Genomic DNA, 22,298 nt, shown 5'->3' with positions numbered 1-22,298 from the left:
TTCTCCAATAATTCAGTTCTAGCATGGTATAAGTTAAACCACATGTTATTAGGAAAAATAGCTTTACTTTCATTTCTATTGGCCAACATAAGTAAAAAGTGACACATCTTACCCCACTCTCCCCTATACCAAATTATTTATGTCCGATTATGGGCCAGAATTAATATTGCTATGACTGGTTTCTCTGAAACAAGCACAGTGGGAATCCTCAAACATAGGAAACTACCATAAAGAGGCCTTTCAAAATCTCATACACGTGTGGGATTTTCCTTTCAACAGTTAACACATCGTATTTTTTTAGGATCCTGATTTGCACCTAAGCTACGATGCATTGGCTAAACACTGGCATTTGTGAAAGTTTCCAGCTCATGCATTCAAACTAGCTGTGTTCCCTCATTCCAGCTTCTTTCTACGCTGGCATTTGCTCTACCGTCTGTGTTCGTTCACAAAAAAAGGTCCCATGTGCTCCTGGATTATTTGTGCTAGGGTTTAAAGGAATAGAATATTTTAATGTGTGTCCACCGGCCCTGTGAGAAATCCACCTTTCCATTGGAGGGTCAGCAAAACCAATCTGTGTCACATCCTCCTGCTCTGCCAGTCCGCTGGGAAACAGAAAACACCCCGATAAAGAGATGACCCACTTTCAGCAGGACAGCACTGACTGCCCACTGAACCCGATTTGAGCTGTGCATAAAATTCACATCTACATTTATATGAGATTCTACTTTCTATAGCCACAGGCTGCAGCAGAGCAGAGAATGTGATGTAACGCAAAAGCCATAATTGGTAGCCGTGTGAATCTCATGAAAACAGTCCAGAAGTAACACCCTAAAATCCAGTGGAAAAAAAATTATATCATTTGTATTTTGAAGCATGTAATGAATTCATAATGAAGCCTATTTTAGGAGCATTAAGGCACTTTGTTTTCATGAAAATTAAGCACATCTTCTCTCCAAAGTTTCAGTATTCTGCTCAGATGTAGTGTAAAATAGACAAATAGAGTACTATATCAGGCATTTCAACAGTTTTGTTGTTAGCTAGACGAACGGTATTAGTAATATTTTTATACCCCTCAGATTTGCATATGAGCATTTTAAAATGAATATAATATTAGCAATATATTATACTTTTTATTACTGTTGAGAACTGTATAACACAATGTAATGTGTTTAAAGCAGGCATGCCCAAACTTGTTCCTGGAGGGCCAGTGTTCTGCATATTTTAGTTCCAACCCCAATTAGACACACCTGCAACAGCTAATCAAGCAATTTCTAGCTATACTAGAAACTTCCAGGCAGATGTGTTAAAGGAAGTTGCAGCTAAACTACGCAGGACTCTGGCCCTCCAGGACTTTCAGGAGTTTGGACACCAATTGCTTCAAGAAATAGTTTACGCAAAAATGAAATGGCATTGTAAGAGTACTATACTGTATGTTATACAGTAGGCATGGGCTGGTATAAGATTCTGATGTTATGATAACCCTGGATAAAAAAATATCACTGTTTCGACGGTTTTGTGATTACTACTCTAAATATATATATATATATATATATATATATATATATATATATATATATATATATATATATTATGTCTGGGTAAAAAAAAAAAGTTTTTCTCCTTTGAACACTGTATTTTATTTTGAGAAACATCTAACATTTTTTGGAACTGTAAACATGTCGGGCTGAATAATTCAATTGAATCTTTGACTTCTGCCTTCATAAGTTTAAAAAAACACAGATTTCTTTACTGTAAGAAATTGCATTTTTTGACATCTTTTCTGCTGGAGATACTGTTGTCCTGAAAAAAAAAAAAAAAACCTAAATCAACCTTACATGTACTTTAGGAATAGTGTAACAGAAAACTAACTTTTTCAATCCACGGTATACCTTGAAAAGGGTCATCGTCCCTATGCTTAATACACAGTATCACCAATCTTAGTGTTCTTGTATGCACAGGCTGGTATAAGATTCTAATGGTATGATAACCATGGATAAAAATATCACAGCATAACGGTATTGCGATTACTGCTCTAAAATGTATTCTTTTTAAATATCTGGGTAAAAAAACACAAACTTTTTTCTGCTTTGAACGCAATGGCTGTGTCCGAAATTCTATACTTTCATACTATATAGAATGATTAAAACAGTATGTGAGCTAAGTAATATGTTCAAACTCATAAAAATCAAAAAACAGTATGCAAGAACCTACCTACTACTTCCGGTGAGATTCTGAAGTGTGCATCTTATGGATGCTTCGCTATCTCATGATGTAAATGATGCTTGTGAGAGAATGAATGAATGGGAGTGAAGCAATGAAATAAATCAGATATATTTTATTTTGAGAAACATTTAAAATATTTTATAACAGTAAACATGTCAGGCTTCATAAGTTTCAAAAATCATAGATTTTTTACAATTTATAACAGCATCTTTGGATATCTTTTCTGCTGGAGATACTGTTGTCCTAAAAAATAAATAAAACATTTAAAAAATCTTAAATATACCCTAGGAACGGTATAGCAGAAAATGTTGGCGGTTTTAAAACCTTGACTTTTTCAAACCTTTGTATACCATGAAAAGGGTTATTCGTCCCATGTTCTTGTTTGTCATTGTTTTCTGTGGTAAACAAACTGTGTGGTAAGTGTTTTCCACAAGATGCCTCTATTTCCGGAGCTTCCACTACGAATAAGTCTTACGCCATGGTCATTTATTGTAGAAGTCAATCGAGCATAACGTGAATATCGGCCGCTGCCAGAAGTCATTGATCAAACTGTACAATTAAAAATTTAAACATCAATCCGCTTCGAAAGAAATGTGTTAGCCCCATGGTAAGCATATGGGTTAGTTTAACAACCAATTTATGCTTTTATGTTTATATAATCAAGATTTATATATAAGACTTCAAAATAAAAGTACAGCATGGAAGAGCATAGATTTTAAACTACTCATGACAGAAAAAAAGTCTTGTCTTCCTCTAGTAAGTGACCAAGAAATTATTGAAAAAAACCTGTATGCTTTTTTTGTTTGTCTATTCCAGTAGGACATAAATAACCTACGTCATATTGTGGTCATCTGTTTTTCATGTCCATATAATATACAATGACAGTTATTTAATCTAAATACTTGGATTTCTTTAATGCATTTATATCTTATAGAGAGAATTACTAGCAAAGCAGCGCAAGCACTGGGAAAAAGCTCTCCTTCAGGCATTAAAGGACAGAAAACAGATGATGTCCAACAACAGCCAGAAATCCTGGAATACCTGTTTATACCCTTACCTGTGCATCCTGGATGACCAGGAATATGTCGACATCATGCTTCAGGTATGAACTTAAACATAAGCTGCGCCCCAAATCGCATACTTATGCACTATTCTACGCCATTTTGTAGTATAAATAGTGTAAGTAGTGTGTTCACACTGAAAACTCTAAAAACATTAAGTGCACTTTAATTACCCGGATGATGCACTCATTCAGCCGCTAAAATGAAGTGTGTAATGATGGACACTTCACGCACTCAACGACCGCAGGTTTGCTTACGTAGCGGAAGGGGCGGAGCTATCGGACGCACATGTTGGATAACTTTATTTATTTTGGATGGTGAAAGCAAAATTCTCCTACGAGAGTGATTATAGCGCCTCCCGATGGTGAATGCGGCAATACTCACAGCAGGTATTATTTGATAATTCGGTTGTTAATTTCACTGATTTGGCAACCGTCAAAGGTCATCAGGGAAACGGTTTGAATTTCCGCTTAGTAAAAAAACATTAGTGTGCCATTTGGGACGACAATAAATACATATACTATCCTGTCATTTTTGCGCCATTTGGGACGCAGCTATAGACTACAGGGATTTGAGCTGAATGTACAGTAGATGGATTAAAAGGAGTTAAATGTGTTAAAAGTACTGTTTAATGTACTAGTCACATCTTTAAATTGATATTTATCCTCCAAATTTTTCAGAGTTTAGATAAACTTTCGCCCAATGGTGAATCTTTGCTCTTCATGGCTGATGAGATGGGAAACCGAGTCTACAACTTATATTGCATTCGGCAGAAGAGTCAGAGTCAGATGGTGGAGAAGCTTAGGAGTATCTACAGCTCATATGCTGAACTCCTAGCTAACGATACTGAGGTACAAGCTTTGGTTGACCAGAAATCACATCTTCAGTTTGCTCTTGTCTAAAATGTGCAATTGCTTGTGCATTTATTTTGCTTAATCTTATATTGTAGACCAATGGCATGCTGCCACGCGAGTGTTGGACTAATCTAGAGATTAGCGGAAATCGCAGCGGCCCGTCTCTTTTAAGCGATGACACACCTTGGCCAATGATCCTTATGGTGCAGCTGGGAAGTTTCCTGGTAGACTTGATGGTTCATGAGCTCAAAATCCAGAGCAACATCCTCAATCCGGCTCTCGAAAAGAAGCTCATCCCTATCCTCTACCACATGTACACATTTCGCAGCAATCATAAGGTAAGGTTTGACTTCTTTGTGAGGTGCTCTTCTGACTTTTAGTTTGAAATGTTGGCTAAATATACTCTTACCTTAAAACAGTTGCCAAACTCATTTTCACTGAGGGCCATTTTAGCATTATAGCTGGTTATAACTGAAAGGCTGTATAAGTGTTACTATTGACATTGTGTTAAATCATTGTCTCTCTATTTAATTATAGCATATTAAAGTAACAAATACTTATATTTGCATAAATGTAAAATAGATGTTACTTCTCTAGGATATTTTAACATGAATCCATTTATCAGGTTAAAGAAAAAAGTATCCTTTTGCATAATCCATAACCTTCATCCAATACTTTGTCATATTTGAGAGAAGCAGAACTATGAGATAACAAATAATTTTGAGATGTTAATGTGAGACATTGGGCATTTGCAAATGTCAGACAAGTTCTGGTAAGTTAAATGCTATGTGGAAACACTACCATCTACTGACGGTGGGCCCCAAAACAAACATGCATTATGGAAGATGTTGTTTATAGTCAATATATAACTTTTATATAATGCTGGGTTTACACTAGGGGCAAAGCACCGTGACACTATAAATTAAATGGTTTTTACCTCGTGCTAATTTTCCACTCAAGTTCAATATAGTGATCGGCGGGTATAGCGCCAACACCAATATATTGCCCAATATTTTTCAAATGTATTGGCATGGGTCGATAATTTCTTTGTTTGGCCGATGTGTTCTAGGCTATTATTAAGAGTGAGTGGCGAACTTTTGATTTGGTGGCGCTGCAGCTGTGCACACTTAAGTATTCCCCTGCATTTATGAGCACGTTCTTCCACTCCATAGTCTAAATAATAATCAGATGAAATTTATACAAAATATTGACAATGATTGCTTTTATTAGTAATAAAGGCAAATCATACTTTACCGTTTGCCGCCTGCATTAAGCAAATATGCATTTATATCATTTAAACACATTTTTAAATGGTTAATTGAATTGAATTTTATTTCAGCAAACGTAGTCAGATCCAGCTGTAAAGTCTAATAAAGTGTGCATGTGCATCCCACATGATTGCGTGTTCAAACTTCCCAGAATACTGAGTCCATTGTTGCTTCCAGTAATTACTTTTTAGTTATATTTTTATTAAATGTTCATTTATTTGTGAAAAATATGTTGTCTTTTAAGCAGTGGGTCACAGTTTTGAATAGGTCGCAGAGAATCGTTTATGTGATGTGCGACTTCTAAAAGACGTGAAAGGAAGTTGTTGTTGACATGTCAGACGCGATTTATAAGGCTGAGGAAATTACATCTATTTTACACATTTATTTTTTGATCCATTTTTTTTTTTAATTATTTAAAATCTAAATTTATAAAAAATAAATAAATATATATATATATATATATATATATATATATATATATATATATATATATATATATATATATATATATATATATATATAATTATTATTTATTTATTTTTTTATGTAAATTATTAAATATAATAAATGATTTTTGCCATCGGCCACCTTGCTCTACAAGATATTGGCATCGGCCTTCAAAAATTCCATATTGTTTGACCACTAGTTGAATATCTTAAACATGCGCAATAAATACAATTGAAGTGAATTATGTGCCACCTTTGCAAATGTGTTGCACATTTTGGGACATTTGTGCTACCCAGTTTGCACAGTTTGTATGTAACATACTCACAAAAATTTGTGTCTCGTTAATCATATGCTCTCTTGGGCCATATAAAATGATATGGCGGGGCAAGAATTGGCACACGGGCCTCAAGTATGATACAAGATGAGGAGAATAGAAAACTTTTCAGTTCACGTGCCTACTACAAGCTAGCTTGTATATCTAGCTTCCATATTAAACGCTGTTCATGACCAGACAGCTTTCATTTGAATTCAAATGACTGTGCATTAAAAGTCATGACATAAACCGTCCATTCACTTTCTACAACCTCTCACAGACTCGCATGTTTTCATGAATTATGGAATCATTTTTCCTGTGCGAGTGATCGCGGACCAGCAGAGGAAGACGGATTGTGCCTAAACTAATCTCTTTTTTACTGTCCCCTTAATTGCCCGGTTGATTAACCGCAGAGGGATTGGAAAAGGAGGAGGGAAGAGCTGAAAAAGATCAGGAGACTTTCCTTTTGGTCCTGGAAATCTCATTTCCAGGGCTGTTGCCCTAGCTCTCTGCATGGCAGAGGCCTCCACCGTAGGCTTCAAAGACCTGAAGCTTAACTCCCGTTCCTCTGCTGAGCTTGCAGATGGCCCGTGCAGCAGGGAAGAGCTCTCAGTTTAGCGTGTTTGTGGATTATTCATGCAGTATGAATGCTGTCAAGTGGATTCCTGTTCATTTTCAAGACATTGATTCAAAATGCCACCTTGTAGTTCTTGAGACTCAGACCAGTAAAATGAGTTGACAAATCCAGTTGTTTGTCCTGTGTTTAAATTTTGTCTTAGAAAAGGGCAATACAGTGTGAATCAACAAACAACACAGCCAGAGTAGTTAAATTCCGTTTGGCTGCTTTGAGCAATTTGTTTTGTGCAATCTAAAATGCAGCCAGTGCAATCTAATTGATGAGTACATGAATCATAAACACCTATTTATTTTACAGTAGGTATAATAGCAGTGTAGTTTGATACACAAACAAATGATGAGAGTCAATATGTTTGGGTAATCAGTCACTAAATCTAAACAATAGCCAGTGGCGTCCAGTTCTTAAGAGAATAAGTCCTATGGACCGGTTCTTTTTTTTGGTAAAAACTCCATTCATGCAGCATGAATACTTTAGTCTAGTTTAGGGCTGTCCAATCCTCTTTGTGGAGATATACCTTTCTGCAGATTTCAACTCCAACCCCGATCAAAAGCAACTTAACCAAATAAAGAAGGATCTGAAGGAGCACTTAGTAATAAAAGACTGGTGCATTTGATTAAGGTTGCAACAGAACTCAGCAGGAAGTTCGACTTGCAGGAACAGGATTGGGCAGCCTTGGTCTAGGTATTCTCAGTCCTATTTTTCAGTGACCCCCCTTTAGATCAGTGGTCTAAATCTTTATTTGTGGAGAGCTATGCAGAGTTTAGCTACAACCAACTCCAGCTCACACCTGCTTAACAGTTCCTACCTTGATTAGTTGGATCAGTTGTGTTTGATTAGGTTTAGAGCAAAACTGTCCACAGCTGCGGTCCTACAGGTATTGAGTTTGAGAGATATTCTTTAAATGCACATAAACACCAAGTGATGGAAGCACTATACATTCAGTAATTGGCCTGATTATTGCATTTTAGTGCTTGTCGCACTTTATGGATGTGAGCGTTGGCCTGCATCCACCAAACAAGAGCAGGCATTTGACACCATGGAAGTGCATTTGCTCCAATGGTCCTTTGAGCTGGACAGGAAGATGAAGGAAACAGTGTTGTGACCATGTCACTTACAAATGAGGACCATCCATTGCCAGACTTAAGCCTCAGTGGACAGTGACCAAGCTGTTAACTAATTATGGCTGGGTTATTCATTGAAAAGTAACCAAAATTCATAACATTTTATCAGGGCTTAATTTGTTCCGGAACACCTTTGAAAATCTGATCCGGCACCTCATTGTAACGATCCCACTTCTCAAACGTCCTCCTCCCCCGTCCGCTGTTCACTTTCACGACTCCCCAACCCTCTTGACTTTTGTCCGCGATAACAACAACCAGACATCACCCCCACACCCCGCTCCGCTTTTCAGTTTTGTCTGCGAGACCTCTACATCCTTGGGTAACATGCTCGAGCCATTACCCAGATCTGTTCTGGGACCTTGCAATTTACAAATTAAGCACTGGTATTAGGCGGGAACATCAATGTTATAAAGGCCAGCACTCCTACCTTCCTCAATAATAAATAAATAAATAAATACATTTAAAAAAATTAAATGATTACCTGAGGTAAAGTGTTCAATTAAACAAGGTTTTGATTTTACCTCTCATTGTCCATGTAGAGTTTTTTGAAAACAAGAAATACTCTTTCTCTGGATATCCACCTTCCTACAGTACAACATTCATCTCAAACCCTGATAAACACATTAAAATCAGCTAATTGAGATCTTCAGAAGCACTTGATATTTACAGATAGCTCTAAAGGAGCTGGGGTAAAACTCTGGTAGTCAGATCTTCAAGATTTGGCACATTGCATTACTTAATCATGAAATTCCTTTTGAGGTTCGGATCCTTTCCAAATGAAAAAACAAACAAACAAACAAAAAAAGCTGTTCTAACAGAGTGAAATCAGAAGTCTTCAGATTTGATTCTTTTTGTGAAAACTAGCCCAGTACTCATCCTTTTATACATAAATACACTAACAGGCTATGTCAGTTGAACCGTATTGTAAAGTGTTGCCAGTTTATTCATATTTCCACATTTTGCATTGCATAATATGCCTATTGTGTTCATGGGGCTGGTTTGTGGCCATTTATGTGCTTTGTCTTTCTCTTTGAATAGAAGTTGTTTATCTGGCTGTCAAAAACAATTATGTCTGTTGTGCACCATAAACACTTTACCAGCAGCGCGCACAAATCATCTCTGATTTATTTGAGATGGGTAACAGGGCTGCTGGGAGCTGGCTACGAAAGATGTTTATTAATGTAGATCCGTCACGGCATTTAAGAATTTAATTGTCCATGCTTAATCTCCCTTTATGACATTCCTTCAAGGTAAAGGTTTTTGCACACTGAAGTCGGAAATGTCCTTAAGTTTATATATATATATATATATATATATATATTTGTATCCGTTTGAAAAGAAAGATGAAATATTGTGTCAATCCAATGTAAGAAGAGTTTAACACCTTGTCAAATAGCGAAAATCCCAAAGATACCAAAATCCAAAGTTGTTTTCAGGAAATCAGTGGCATTTAAAAATTTGCTTGCATTACTCGAGCCACAAAACACACATATTCATGAACTAATTATTTCTAAGCAGAGACTGGCACTCAAAGGTATGGACACAGACATGCACTCTGGCGAAACAGCCACACGGGAAAGGTGCACAGCAGCCTGCAGGCACTGAAACCAGCATACAGTAGGCCTAGTCTACAGGAGTGGTTCTCAGCCATCTGTCACATTCCTTCTTTATATTACACATTTTGTTTGTCATAAAGTGCTCTGCTTTATGCTCTGAGTGACAGCATTCTGGATTTTGGCTTTTGCTTGTACACCCCTAAAAAACCAAAATGAAAATATTCTAACCCAATTAGATTTTTGGATACGGTGTGTAAATGTGATTGACACAACATGGCATTGAATTAATTTTTAACGTGCAAATATTTCTGAACAATATTTCTGAAATCAGTTTGCAGTGACCTATAGCAGGGGGTTTAAACTCCACAACACTGCAGAGTTTAGATCCAACCCTGCTTCAACACACTTACCTGTGTTTTTCAAACAAGCCTGAAGGACTCCATTAGCTTGATCAGGTGTGTTTAATTAGGGTTGATGCTAGGGCTGCACAATATATTGTTTCAGCATCAGTATCGCAATGTGTGCATCCGCAGCAATCACATTGCATGTGCTGTGTTGACTCTGAATTATAGTTGAGCAGGAGTTATAAAATTGTATTTAATTACTATATTTATAGAGAATTTTTACAATTTATGCAAAAAAAAAAAAAAAGTTTCTAGTCCAAATATCTACATTTTCAAGCAAAAACAAGATTACTTTGCTTGCCCCACTGACAGAGTTTTGTTTGTTTTTAGGAAAAACTTGAAAAGAAAAAGTTGAAAACAGAAAAATAGAGCTAAAATATAAAGTATGAAAAGCATTTTTTGCATTGTGATTTTTCAAAATGTGTACCTAAATACTATTAGATTCCATAGAAAACCATGGAATAGTGCCAACAAAATTATCTTATGACAATATCATATATTGCAATATTTATCGCAGAAAAATAAAATGGCCCAATATCAGGTTTTTCCAATATCGTGCAGCCCTTAAAGCTTAACTGTGCAGGGCTGTGTTTGACACATTTTGACACGTGGCCTATAGTCATTGATTTCCATTTGTTCTCCACATCAGATTGGTTTCATCAAACCACATCCTATTTTGACACGAATCCTGAGGGAGGCAACGGAGACCAAACTTACGTTTGACTCCTACGTCATGCCAATGCTCTGTCCCCCAGTCCCCTGGACATCCCCGAAGAGTGGTGCCTACCTGCTGACGCCTGCCAAACTAATGCGCGCCAGCGATGGAGCCATGCAACACCAACTTCTCCTGGAGAAGACCCAGGAGGAAGATCTCCATGCTGTCTTGGATTCTCTCAATCAAGTGGGCAGCTGTCCCTGGAAGATCAACAAGCCACTGTTGGACATCATCATCTCAATCTTCAATGACAAAGGCAGCGACAAGCTTTCAATCCCTCCACCACTATCCGAAGCTCCCGAAATTCCTCGGTTTAACCCTCACGACCCGTCCTACACCCAGGTGGAGAAGGCCTTTATGAAGCGGGAGGGTATCAAAGCCAAGAAGGTAGTAGCGGAGATGCACAGCCTGCGTATGGACGCACTGTATAAGCTGTCCATTGCCAACCACGTGAGGGACAAGATCTTTTGGTTTCCACATAATATGGACTTCCGAGGTCGTACTTACCCGCTGCCGCCTTATTTTAACCATCTTGGGAGTGATGTGACCAGGGCCTTGCTTCTGTTTGCTGAAGGACGACCACTTGGTCCCAAAGGCCTCGACTGGTTGAAGATCCACTTGGTGAACCTCACAGGGTTGAAGAAGCAGAGCTCGCTGGATGGGAGATTGGAGTATGCTGAAAGTATCATGGAGGACATCCTGGACTCAGCCGACCATCCTCTTGACGTAAGAAGCTTTTTTTTTACTCGTGTAGGTTACTCGTGTAGGTTATCAGTGAATGTTGTTACTTTTCTAGAGAAGTATTAAATTAGAGTGGGACTAAGTTTAATTTGTGAATGATTGGTGACAAAACTTATGAATTAATCTAATTTGTCAAGAAGACTGGAAATTTATTTATTATTTTATTATTTTATTATAATTTTTATGCCGCAGTGTGCATTATTTGTATAATTAACTGTCATTGATTAATTAATTGTGATTTGTAATCATATGAGCAATATCACACTCGTAGCAGTGTGATTATGGCTGTATATCGGCACTGGTGGGAGGCGTGCGTTGACTTGAGGCCACAGGCCGAGTTTCTTAGTGTCCCAGCAGTGACAGTATACAACCACATTGCACTATGTTCAGTGTGATGTTACATTTACACAGTTTGATGGCATAGTCGTTTATATGAAACAGAAAATCAAACATGGAGAGAATTAAAAAACACTTGTAATAGGAACTACTTTCTTCCGCCCTTCATTCACATCTGTAACTGACCGTCAGAACATCTGAAACCATTGCTACTTCATGCTACTTCACTAAAGTCACTTTAGAGCTAGTATTTAAATGATTCTCTAGTGTAATGACTAAAATGACTAGATACCCCTTTAAACAAAGATTTTTCAGGACCAGACTCGAAACCAAGAGGTAAGAAAATGTCCCAGAATACACTAGCCACAGCTGCACCCGGTAGTAAAGGAGATCCACCAATTAGTATTTTTTGTCATTATTAGGAATTTTTACAACAAATAAACAAACAAATACGTTTTAATATATTCATAACCGCGTTATGAATAATTCCTAATAATAACTCCTGTATAGCAGTCCCACAACATTCTGACACTCAATGACACTCGAACACCCTGTCAGAAATGTCTAGTGGCTGGGAATGAGCTTTTTACAGTGTCTATTATAATGTTCATGTTGTTTTGGTGTGTTTACATAGATGAATATGGCCACATAAATGCACAGAACAGTTACGATCTTATTGCCATGATCTTATTATATCATTATGATAACATGATATATGCCTTCAGTGATTTCCTGAAGATAAATACCTAAAAATAACACAACTGGAATAACTACAGCAGTCGCCATCATCTGATCTCATATGAAGCAAAAGATCGCGATGGCATATGATGACGTGTGCAGGTGCTGTAGTGCTGTCCTAGTTCTTAGGGGTAAATTTTGAAGTCCTTACCCTTAACACTAGTTTTTAAGGCGGAAGGGGTAGGGGGTAGAAAAATAGAATTGGGATTGGGCCTATATACCTTTTACAATTGACTCTATGGTATCTATTTTCCAAATCCTAACATATCACATTGCCGGCCTGGAGTTATGACTGAGCCATACTTTTTTGGGTTTTATTGAAATGATTGTCACATCCCTGGCTCCCTAAAGAGTCACATCTCTATTTTGCAGGGTCGCAAATGGTGGATGAATGCAGATGAGCCATGGCAGGCCCTGGCTTGCTGCATGGAGATAGCGAATGCCTCGCGCTCACCCGACCATCACAAATTCATCTCCTATTTCCCTGTACATCAGGTACCGCATGTTTACATTAGCATTTAAATATATTATGTAAAGCCAGCTTTCACTCTTCCATTAAGATGAGATGCTACGGGCGAAAACGCTGTTTATTCATGCACCTGTCATTTGGGAGATTCTTCTTAAAGTGTTATTTCAGTCTAATGGAAAGAAATCATCCAAAGCTTACTGTGCTTATTGATTTTACTTTATTTTTTCGCACTTTTTCAATTTGTGTATGTAGAGTTCAATTACAGTACATATTTCAAAAGGCAGTTTTCTCTAAATCCCATTCATTTTTGTTGCTATAGTGCCTTTACAATGTAGATTGTGTCAAAGCAGCTTAACAGATAGGGGAAAAAAAAGAGAATAAAAAGCCCAGTGGATAAATTACATTTAAAATAACATTAAATAAGTAAACAATTATTACTTTTTTTTTTTGTAACAAAATGTTTTTAAATTATTTTGGGTCAAATAAAGTTAGTAAAAGAGACCTCATTTAAAAAAAAAAAAAAAAAAAAAAAAAAGGGGGGGCGCTAGTGAGCAGGTATGGGATAGGTGGTGTTTTGGGTGAGCTCCGCTAAATTTGATTAACTTAACTGTATTTTGAGCGTCTTTTGTTTGCAAACCGCGTTAAAACATCATTTAATACTTTGTTTACACAAATTTTCTTTCTGTTTTGGTCACGGAGATACGTAAATGGCGAAAAATCTGCGACAATATACCTACACCGGAAAGACAATTGTGAGTAGGCCTGGCGCCTCGTGTACTGATCAGAAATCGCCAGAGAAACTAACCGAGATGGAGGATACAAAAGCTGAAATCCTGTCGCTCTTGAAAAATGACATCCCCACGTTGCTTAGGGTCGAACTGAAAGCTGTTCTTTCGGACGAATTTAACAACATGAGATCGGAACTACAGGCTGTCAAAACTGAAGTTGTCGGCAACATCACCCTACTGCGATCTGACTTTGAAACCATGAAAAAGACGGTTACTGAAATAGAACACGGGCTGTCTACATGTTCGGATGATGTGACTACATTACAAAAGTCAGTGAGAGAACTTGAAACGGCTGTTACGGCGTTGCAGGAGAAATGCACTGATATGGAGGGTAGGATGAGGAGGTCGAACATACGTATACTGAACGTGGCAGAAGGACCAGGCTCGAGCTCTCCAGATTCAGTCTCAAAGTTGTTAAAGGAGGTCCTAGAAATTGACAGAGAGATACTCGTGGATCGCTCGCACCGTGGCCTCCAGCCCAAACAGCCCGGTGGCAAACCTCGGGTAATTGTGGCCAAATTACACTACTACAGGGACTGTGTCGAGATTCTCCGCAGAGCAAGAGAGACGGGACCCCTCAGATTTAAAGGATCTACAATCCTCATATTTCCTGACTACCCTCCAAGCGTGGCTCGCGCACGATCAGCGTTTAATGATGTCAAGAAGTTGCTTCGAGGACGAGACGGAGTGCGTTATGGTATTCTCCACCCAGCAAAACTCAGGATCACTTACAATGGAAACGAGAAGGATTTCTGTGACCCAGAAGAAGCCATGACATTTGTGAAGAGAAATATCGTCTTGGACAATGTTGAACATTAGACAAAATATTGTGCATCTGACGGGCGAGGCTACTGTATAGAACAGACACTGAACTTGCATTACAGATATTCAACGTGCTTCAAAAAGACATTTATTACTTACTTTCCATTTCAAATTTTTTTTCTATAAATGGTGAGCAGATGGCATCTTTAGAATTCGAAGACGCAACGAGGTTGTAGAAAGCAAACCTTTTTTTTTTTTTTTTTTTTTTTTTTTCCCTTTAAATCTTTTAAAGTCATCTACGTTCTTAGTTGATTATTATTGTGTTGTGTAAACCGACCACTTTAAGTTAAATATAGTGAAATAAGGTTACACGCTCTATATTTATGTTTGGTTTAGGAGCGCCTGCTACACTGTGATTTCTCCAAAACAAACACTTAAATGTGTGGAAACTTAATCAATGGGGTTGGGAGTCACTCTGTTCATTCGAGTGACGTGTGGGTGGGTTTAACAGCACCAGTTTTACATTTTATAAATTACTTTATGTACCTTTTCTTTATTAAGGGGGAGGAGAGATTTCTGCTTCATTTTTCAAATGATTAATAAAATGAATAAATCATCAGGCTGCAACATTAATATTATTAGCTGGAATGTTAAGTCCTTAAATCACCCTGTTAAGCGGAAAAGTGTACTTTTGCATTTAAAACAACTTAAAGTAGGGATTGCTTTTCTTCAGGAAACGCATTTGCGTAAAATAGATCATTTTAGGTTAAAATGTGATTGGGTGGGTCAATTATATCACTCTAATTTTAATTCTAAATCTAGGGGAACAGCAATCCTTATTGAAAAAAATGTCCCATTTGAGGCCTCGATGGTAAAAGCAGACCCTGCAGGTCGCTTCATCATTGTTATTGGCAAACTTTATAATATCTCAGTCATCTTAGCTAATGTGTACGCACCAAATTATGATGACAGTGTTTTCTTTACAAATATCTTCTCTAAACTAGCAAATTTGGACACACACTCTTTGATATTAGGAGGAGATATGAATTGTGTAATGTCATCCTTAGATCGTAGTTCAGTTAAAACTACTCCCTCGTCAAAGTCAGCTGAGGCCATTAAAACATTTATAGATACATATGGGGTATCAGATATTTGGCGATTTCGTAATCCTGTGTCTAGAAGCTATTCTTTTTTCTCATCTGTCCATCAGACATATTCCCGCATAGACTACTTTTTTCTAGATAATAATCTTATACCTCTGATTAGCTATTGTGAATATTGTGCCATTGTTATCTCTGACCATGCCCCTTTATTAATGACGCTGTGCATCCCAGTCACACTTGACAAATATTGTCCCTGGCGTTTAAATACATTACTGCTTTCAGATGAAACATTTACTAACTTGATATCCTCTAAAATTAAAATATTTCTTGAACTTAATCAAACACCAGAAACATCTTTCTCAGTAATATGGGAAGCTATGAAAGCATATTTAAGAGGAGAGATAATATCCTATAGTTCCTATATTAGAAAAAAACAAAGAGTCAGGCTTGAGGAATTAACCAATGCTATAATTAAATTAGATGCCACACTAGCCCTTACACCATCACCCACCCTAAATAAACAAAGATTATCGCTTCAAACTGAATATAATCTTCTAAACACCAAACATATTGAGAATTTATTAAATAAAACACGTTATAGAATATACGAACATAGTGAGAAGACGGGTAGAATTTTAGCTCATCAGTTAAGACAAAAAGCAGCAGATCGCACTATTACCCAAATAATAGATCAATTAGGCCAAAAACATACAGAGCATCAGCAGATTAATCAATGTTTTTATGAGTTTTACTCAAAATTATACAAGTCAGAATCTCCTAAGGACCCAAATTTGCTCTCATCTTTTTTTGATAAAATTACTATTCCTTCAATTGATAAAGAGACTGCAGCCGAACTTGAGGCCCCTTTTTCAGTTCAAGAAATAAATGCCTCAATATTGTCAATGCAAAACTCTAAGTCACCTGGACCTGATGGGTTTCCGAGCGAATTCTATAAAAAATTTAGGAATGACTTAGCTCCACTGTTGTCAAATGTATTTGGGGAAGCATTTTATTCTGGGACTCTTCCTCCAACTATGCAACAAGCAGTCATAACGCTTATCCTCAAGGAAAATAAAGACCCTCTCGAATGTGGCTCTTATCGCCCAATCTCTCTTCTCAATGTAGACAGCAAAATCCTGGCCAAAATGTTAGCTCGTAGGCTGGAAAACGTTCTGCCTTCTGTAATATCGAGTGATCAAACTGGGTTCATTAAAAACCGGCAACTATTTTTCAATATACGAAGACTCTTAAGTATTCTTTATGATCCCACTCCGTCTAATACTTCTGAGGTACTACTATCGCTTGATGCTGAGAAAGCATTTGACAGGGTGGAGTGGGACTTTCTTTTTTATGTTTTGGAAAAATTTGGGTTTGGTTCAAAATTTATTCATTGGATTAAAATAATTTATAACTCACCGGTGGCGGCAGTGCGAACAAATAATAATCTATCTCCTTTTTTTTCTTTACAACGTGGTACTAGACAGGGCTGCCCATTATCTCCTCTTTTATTTGCATTGGTAATCGAACCACTAGCCGTGGCTATACGAGAGAATACTCTAATTAAGGGAATATATAAAGGGAATGTTGAACACAAAGTTTCTTTGTACGCAGATGACATGCTTGTATACTTATCTCATCCACTTACAAGCTTGCCAGCACTGATTGGACTTTTAAATGATTTCGGGAAAATTTCGGGTTATAAAATTAATATTAAGAAAAGTGAACTTATGCCGGTGAATTGTACAGCTTACACAACATTATCTAACTCATTTGCGTTTAAAATAAGTACCGAGAAAATTAAATACTTGGGTGTCTGGGTTACTCATAAATATCATAAACTTTATAATGCTAACTTTAGCCCACTTATACATAACTTAAAACAAGATCTTGATCGTTGGAACCTGCTTTCTTTATCTTTAGGAGGTAGAATTAACACTGTTAAGATGAATATACTGCCTAGACTGCTATTTTTATTTCAGTGTCTTCCAATTTTTTTAACCAAGTCTTTCTTTAACAACATAGACTCCCTTATATCTGATTTCATCTGGAATAGGAAAATACCTCGCATGCGTAAAAATTTATTACAAAGACACTGCTCTTTTGGTGGGTTATCTCTCCCAAATTTCCAACATTATTATTGGGCTTCTAACATTAAATTTATGTTGTATTGGATTAACCCTTCTGATAATCCCACATGGTTACAACTAGAAAAGGCTTCTTGTAAATTTGCATTATCTTCTTTACTCTGTTCTAAGATTCCTCTTCCTGATCCAATATCTAGATACTCTCCGAATCCAATTGTTAAAACATCTTTTAAAATATGGCACCAATTTAGACGAGCTTTATCATTTACTGATCTATCCATGCAGGCCCCTATTATAAAAAATCATATGTTTACTCCTTCGATTGCAGATGCTACATTTAATTGCTGGATAGAAAAAGGGCTCACCACACTGAATGATTTATATAGCGATTCCAATTTCATGTCCTTCAACCAAATAAGAACAAAATACAATATCCCTAAAACACATTTCTTTAGATATCTACAGATCCGCAGTTTTATGATTTCTAATACAGTAGATTTTCCAACTTTACCTACAGAAACATTACTTGACACCATTTTAAAAACCAATCCAGTTCTCAAAGGTAATATAGGTGTGATTTACTCTTTTATCTCCTCACAAAATCTAACTTCAGTAACAAAGTCGAAACAACAATGGGAAAATGAACTTGAGTTGACCCTCTCGAGGAAATTTGGCTAGACATTATAAATAAGATTCATTCAACTTCAATTTGTTTGCGACATACAATTATTCAGTTTAAAGTGGTCCATCGCCTTCATTGGACAAAAGCAAAATTAGCAAAATTTTTACCAACTATAAATCCCCTATGTAATAGATGTGACGTAGAAATAGCTAATCACACACACATGCTTTGGTCATGCTCTAAAATTACCAAGTTCTGGCAATTAATATTTAATTTTTTTTTCAAATGTTTTACATGTAACAATTGACCCTTGCCCTGTTACAGGAATATTTGGTTTAATAACAGATCCCGGTTTAGACAATAATACCAAAAGCATGATTTCTTTTTCAACATTAATTGCTAGACGTCTTATACTGCTCAAATGGAAGGACAAATTTCCTCCAACTTTTAATCATTATATTAGGGACCTTATGTACCATCTTACAATGGAGAAGATTCGGTACTCTACCAAAGGTTGCAGCCAAAAATTTCATCTTATTTGGCAGCCAGTGTTGACATATATAAAACAAATGGATCAAAACTTAATTTTTTCAGTTTGACCATTATTTATGGGTTTCTCACATTTTTTTCCCTCCATTTTATTTGACTACATTTTAATTTCTATCTAAATTATTTAATTTCTTTGTTTTACATTTGCTAAGCCTATTGTGACTCGTTGTGTGCGTATATATGTACAATAGATGAGTGAACATATAATGGAACTTTTGTCTATTTGTATTGTATGTATGTATATATTGCGACAGAATGTAAAACAGATTAAAAATAGGCATAACATATTGTTTATAAACGGTGCTGTGGGGTGGGGGGGCTCTGTTGGAGCAAAGATCATTTTTCTCTGTTTTTCAATTACTTTTGAAATTGATGTTTTATTGACCAAAATGTTAATAAAAAGATTTGAAAAAAAAAAAAAAAAAAAAAAAAAAAAGAAGCTTAGTCATCTCAAACTTTTCACCAATAGTGTATAGTTTGAGCAGTTTTACAGATGGGGTGTGTTCACAAATAAACTAAAATTGTTATTATTATTATTTACTTTAATAATTACTTAGATAGATAGATAGATAGATAGATAGATAGATAGATAGATAGATAGATAGATAGATAGATAGATAGATAGATAGATAGATAGATAGATAGATTTACATGTTTAAACATACATTTTTGAAAACTTGTAATACATATAAACATCTACAGTGCCTATTATAATCGCTCAACAGGGTAAATATGTTGATGACAATTACTTTATTTTTTTACCGTGTTCACCTGCAGAGTTTGTGTTTGTCTTGTGTTTGTCTGTCAGGACGGATCGTGTAATGGCCTCCAGCACTATGCTGCCCTCGGGCGGGATGTGATCGGCGCTACCTCAGTGAACCTCATGCCCTGTGCTCTTCCTCAGGACGTGTACAGTGGTGTGGCTAAGCAGGTCAGTCTGTGGCACCAGGGGGCGGCAGTGCCTCTCCATGCCCTCCAGAGCTGTGTGTTTTCAAGCCTGTGTTTGACTTCAGATGCACCACTGTTTAATCAATAAGACTCAGATAACACTTCAGTGACCACCCAATCACACAAGTAGCTTTCTTATAAGTTCATTTAATATCTGCCCTAGTATAATTTTATGACTTGGACTCTCAAAAAATATATATAGCTTAGAGGGGCTAATAATTGACCTTAAAATGGTGTTTAAAAAATAAAACTGTTTTGTTCTATTCCAAATAAAACAAATAGGACCTCCTCCAGAAAAAAAATATGATCCGACATACTGTGAATATGCCCTTGCTCTGTTAAACATCATTTGGGAAATATTTAAAAAAGAAAAAATTTTCAAAGAGAGCTAATAATTCTGACTTCAGCTGCATATTTATAAATGATCATATTGTTATTATTATTATAACCATAGTACTATACTTCAAACTATTGTATAGTAGTATTATAGTGTTAATATTTATATTTTATATATTATACAAATGATATTTATATTTATACATTAACCTTTACTAATAGTCATAATACTACTAATAGTACTACTACTAATAAATATAATAACGTATAAAACTTAAATATTAAAACAATAAGCTAAAAACGATAAGTAAACAAGTCTGTTTACTATATAAATAGTCATTTGTAATTGTTCATTATAATTGATATATTTTGTTGCTTCCTAACAGTTTGTTATTTTTGAGCATATTATTAATTATTTTAAACAATTTTATATTGTCATATTTATTATTTTAATTGTAAAAACATCAATTATCAAATTAAATTATAGTAACTAATAAAGTAATTTTAATAATTATAATAATCATTTCTAATTATAATAAAATATTACACATGAAAAAATATTCAAAATAATCACATTATGAATTAAATGTAATTATATAAAATTATTTAAATAGTAATACTATAAATAATAACAAATATTAATAATAATTTCTGTGTATAATTGTTAATATTTATGTAGCTGTAACTTGTGCATGCTGTTTTTGTTATTGTAGTAAATTATACAATATATGCATTTATATCATTATTTAGTATTGATATATTTACTACAATTACTGAAACCAGACAAAACATAAACGCTTTAATATACAATTAGAATAGCTATAGCGAATGTATTTATTATTTATTTTAATATGTAATGTTATGTTTCATAATTACCAATTTTAGTTAGGATGTATCATAATGAAATAAAATACTATCATTTAAAATTATGTAATTCAGTGTTATTAATAACGTGTAATCACCGATAATATTTCTCATTTATTTTTATTTTTCTACTTCTCTACTGAAGTCTGAATCAAATCTGAATATTGATCTAATAATAATCTCTCAGTTCCTCATCTCAGAGCTCCAGTTTTCTTTTCTTGGAAGTCTGAGTGTATTTTTTTTTCCGAGAACACAATCTGAGATACATCGACCTCCCTATCGATTTGCCTATATTTAGGAACACAGTATATGCTCTAAATACACCATTCTATGCTGTTCTTTCCAAAAGCCATCTGCTGAGTCAAAGTTTGGCCTAAACAGCTTCATTGTGCTTCAGTTTTGGTAGGCTAAGCTCTCCAGAGCCCTAATAAGACTATCAACAACTTTTTACACCTCATCTGTGTGTGTGTGTGTGTGTGTGTGTGTGTGTGTGTGTGTGTGTGTGTGTGTGTGTGTGTGTGTGTGATTAATGAAGCTGCTCCTCCTTTATGCAGATCAGGATATTTTTAGCTGACGGTTAAGGACAGTTTGGCTGATTCTGTTATTAGGGATTTTGTTTCTGAATTACAGCTATTAATGTGTCAGAGAGCGTTGATTCTCAATCAGGGGTCTCTTGCGTCCTTGACAGTTTAAAAGTTTAAATATGATGATGAATAAAGCGGTCATGATTGGTGCATTATTTTTGGTACTATGTATGGTGCACAGCTAAATTGCTTAAATGTGTAGATTTTATGATTTTTTTTATTATTACTATTTATTTATTTTTAATATTAATATTACTATGTCCTTATTATTATGTGCTTAATATATTGTAGTCAATGTGTTTTTTATTAGTTTTGTTATATTTTATTGGTGCAAATAGCAGGCCCCCTAATTTTTCAAGATTTTTTGTGATTTTCTTGTAATAAAAATTATTTTGTGGTGGTAGTTCCCTGAAATTTGTTGCACATTTTGCGATTAAATATATAAAATTTACCATATTAGGTAGTCTACTGTGTTAGGTGTGCAATCAGACACAATGGCAATGACACAAATCAAAAAATAAAGCTTCTTTATTGTGTTCTCTTGTCAAGACAAGATATAAAACAGATCTGAAACTGGAAGGTTGTATAACTCTTATTTTTATTTACTATCTTACTTTCTCTCAGATTTCACTCCCCGGAGCAGCTGACATCATGTACCTCACTCGGGACATGCATAAGGGTGTTCCCTACCATAATACACCTAAAAAACGAGTTGCTGTAAAATTCTTCAATGGCAGGAAAGCGTTTTCTCTTGTCTTCGACAGAGAAAGAGTTA

General features: G+C 35.8%; 1 protein-coding gene across 1 annotated transcript in view; it reads left to right on the top strand.

Annotated features, from left to right (window-relative positions):
- Positions 1-22,298, top strand: part of polrmt (polymerase (RNA) mitochondrial (DNA directed)) — an 84,771-nt gene that overhangs the window by 23,434 nt on the left and 39,039 nt on the right. Inside the window, exons 7-12 of the mRNA XM_005170522.5 lie at positions 3,158-3,325; positions 3,965-4,135; positions 4,234-4,476; positions 10,534-11,325; positions 12,787-12,909; positions 19,600-19,722. Coding sequence (XP_005170579.2) covers positions 3,158-3,325; positions 3,965-4,135; positions 4,234-4,476; positions 10,534-11,325; positions 12,787-12,909; positions 19,600-19,722 — 1,620 coding nt within the window. The remainder of the gene's footprint in view (positions 1-3,157; positions 3,326-3,964; positions 4,136-4,233; positions 4,477-10,533; positions 11,326-12,786; positions 12,910-19,599; positions 19,723-22,298) is intronic.

Source organism: Danio rerio, chromosome 22 (genome assembly GCF_049306965.1).
Source record: "Danio rerio strain Tuebingen ecotype United States chromosome 22, GRCz12tu, whole genome shotgun sequence".
NCBI classification, from domain to species: Eukaryota; Metazoa; Chordata; class Actinopteri; order Cypriniformes; family Danionidae; genus Danio; species Danio rerio.
Note: the sequence above shows the minus strand (reverse complement) of the source record. Positions and strands in the feature narration are given on the sequence as shown.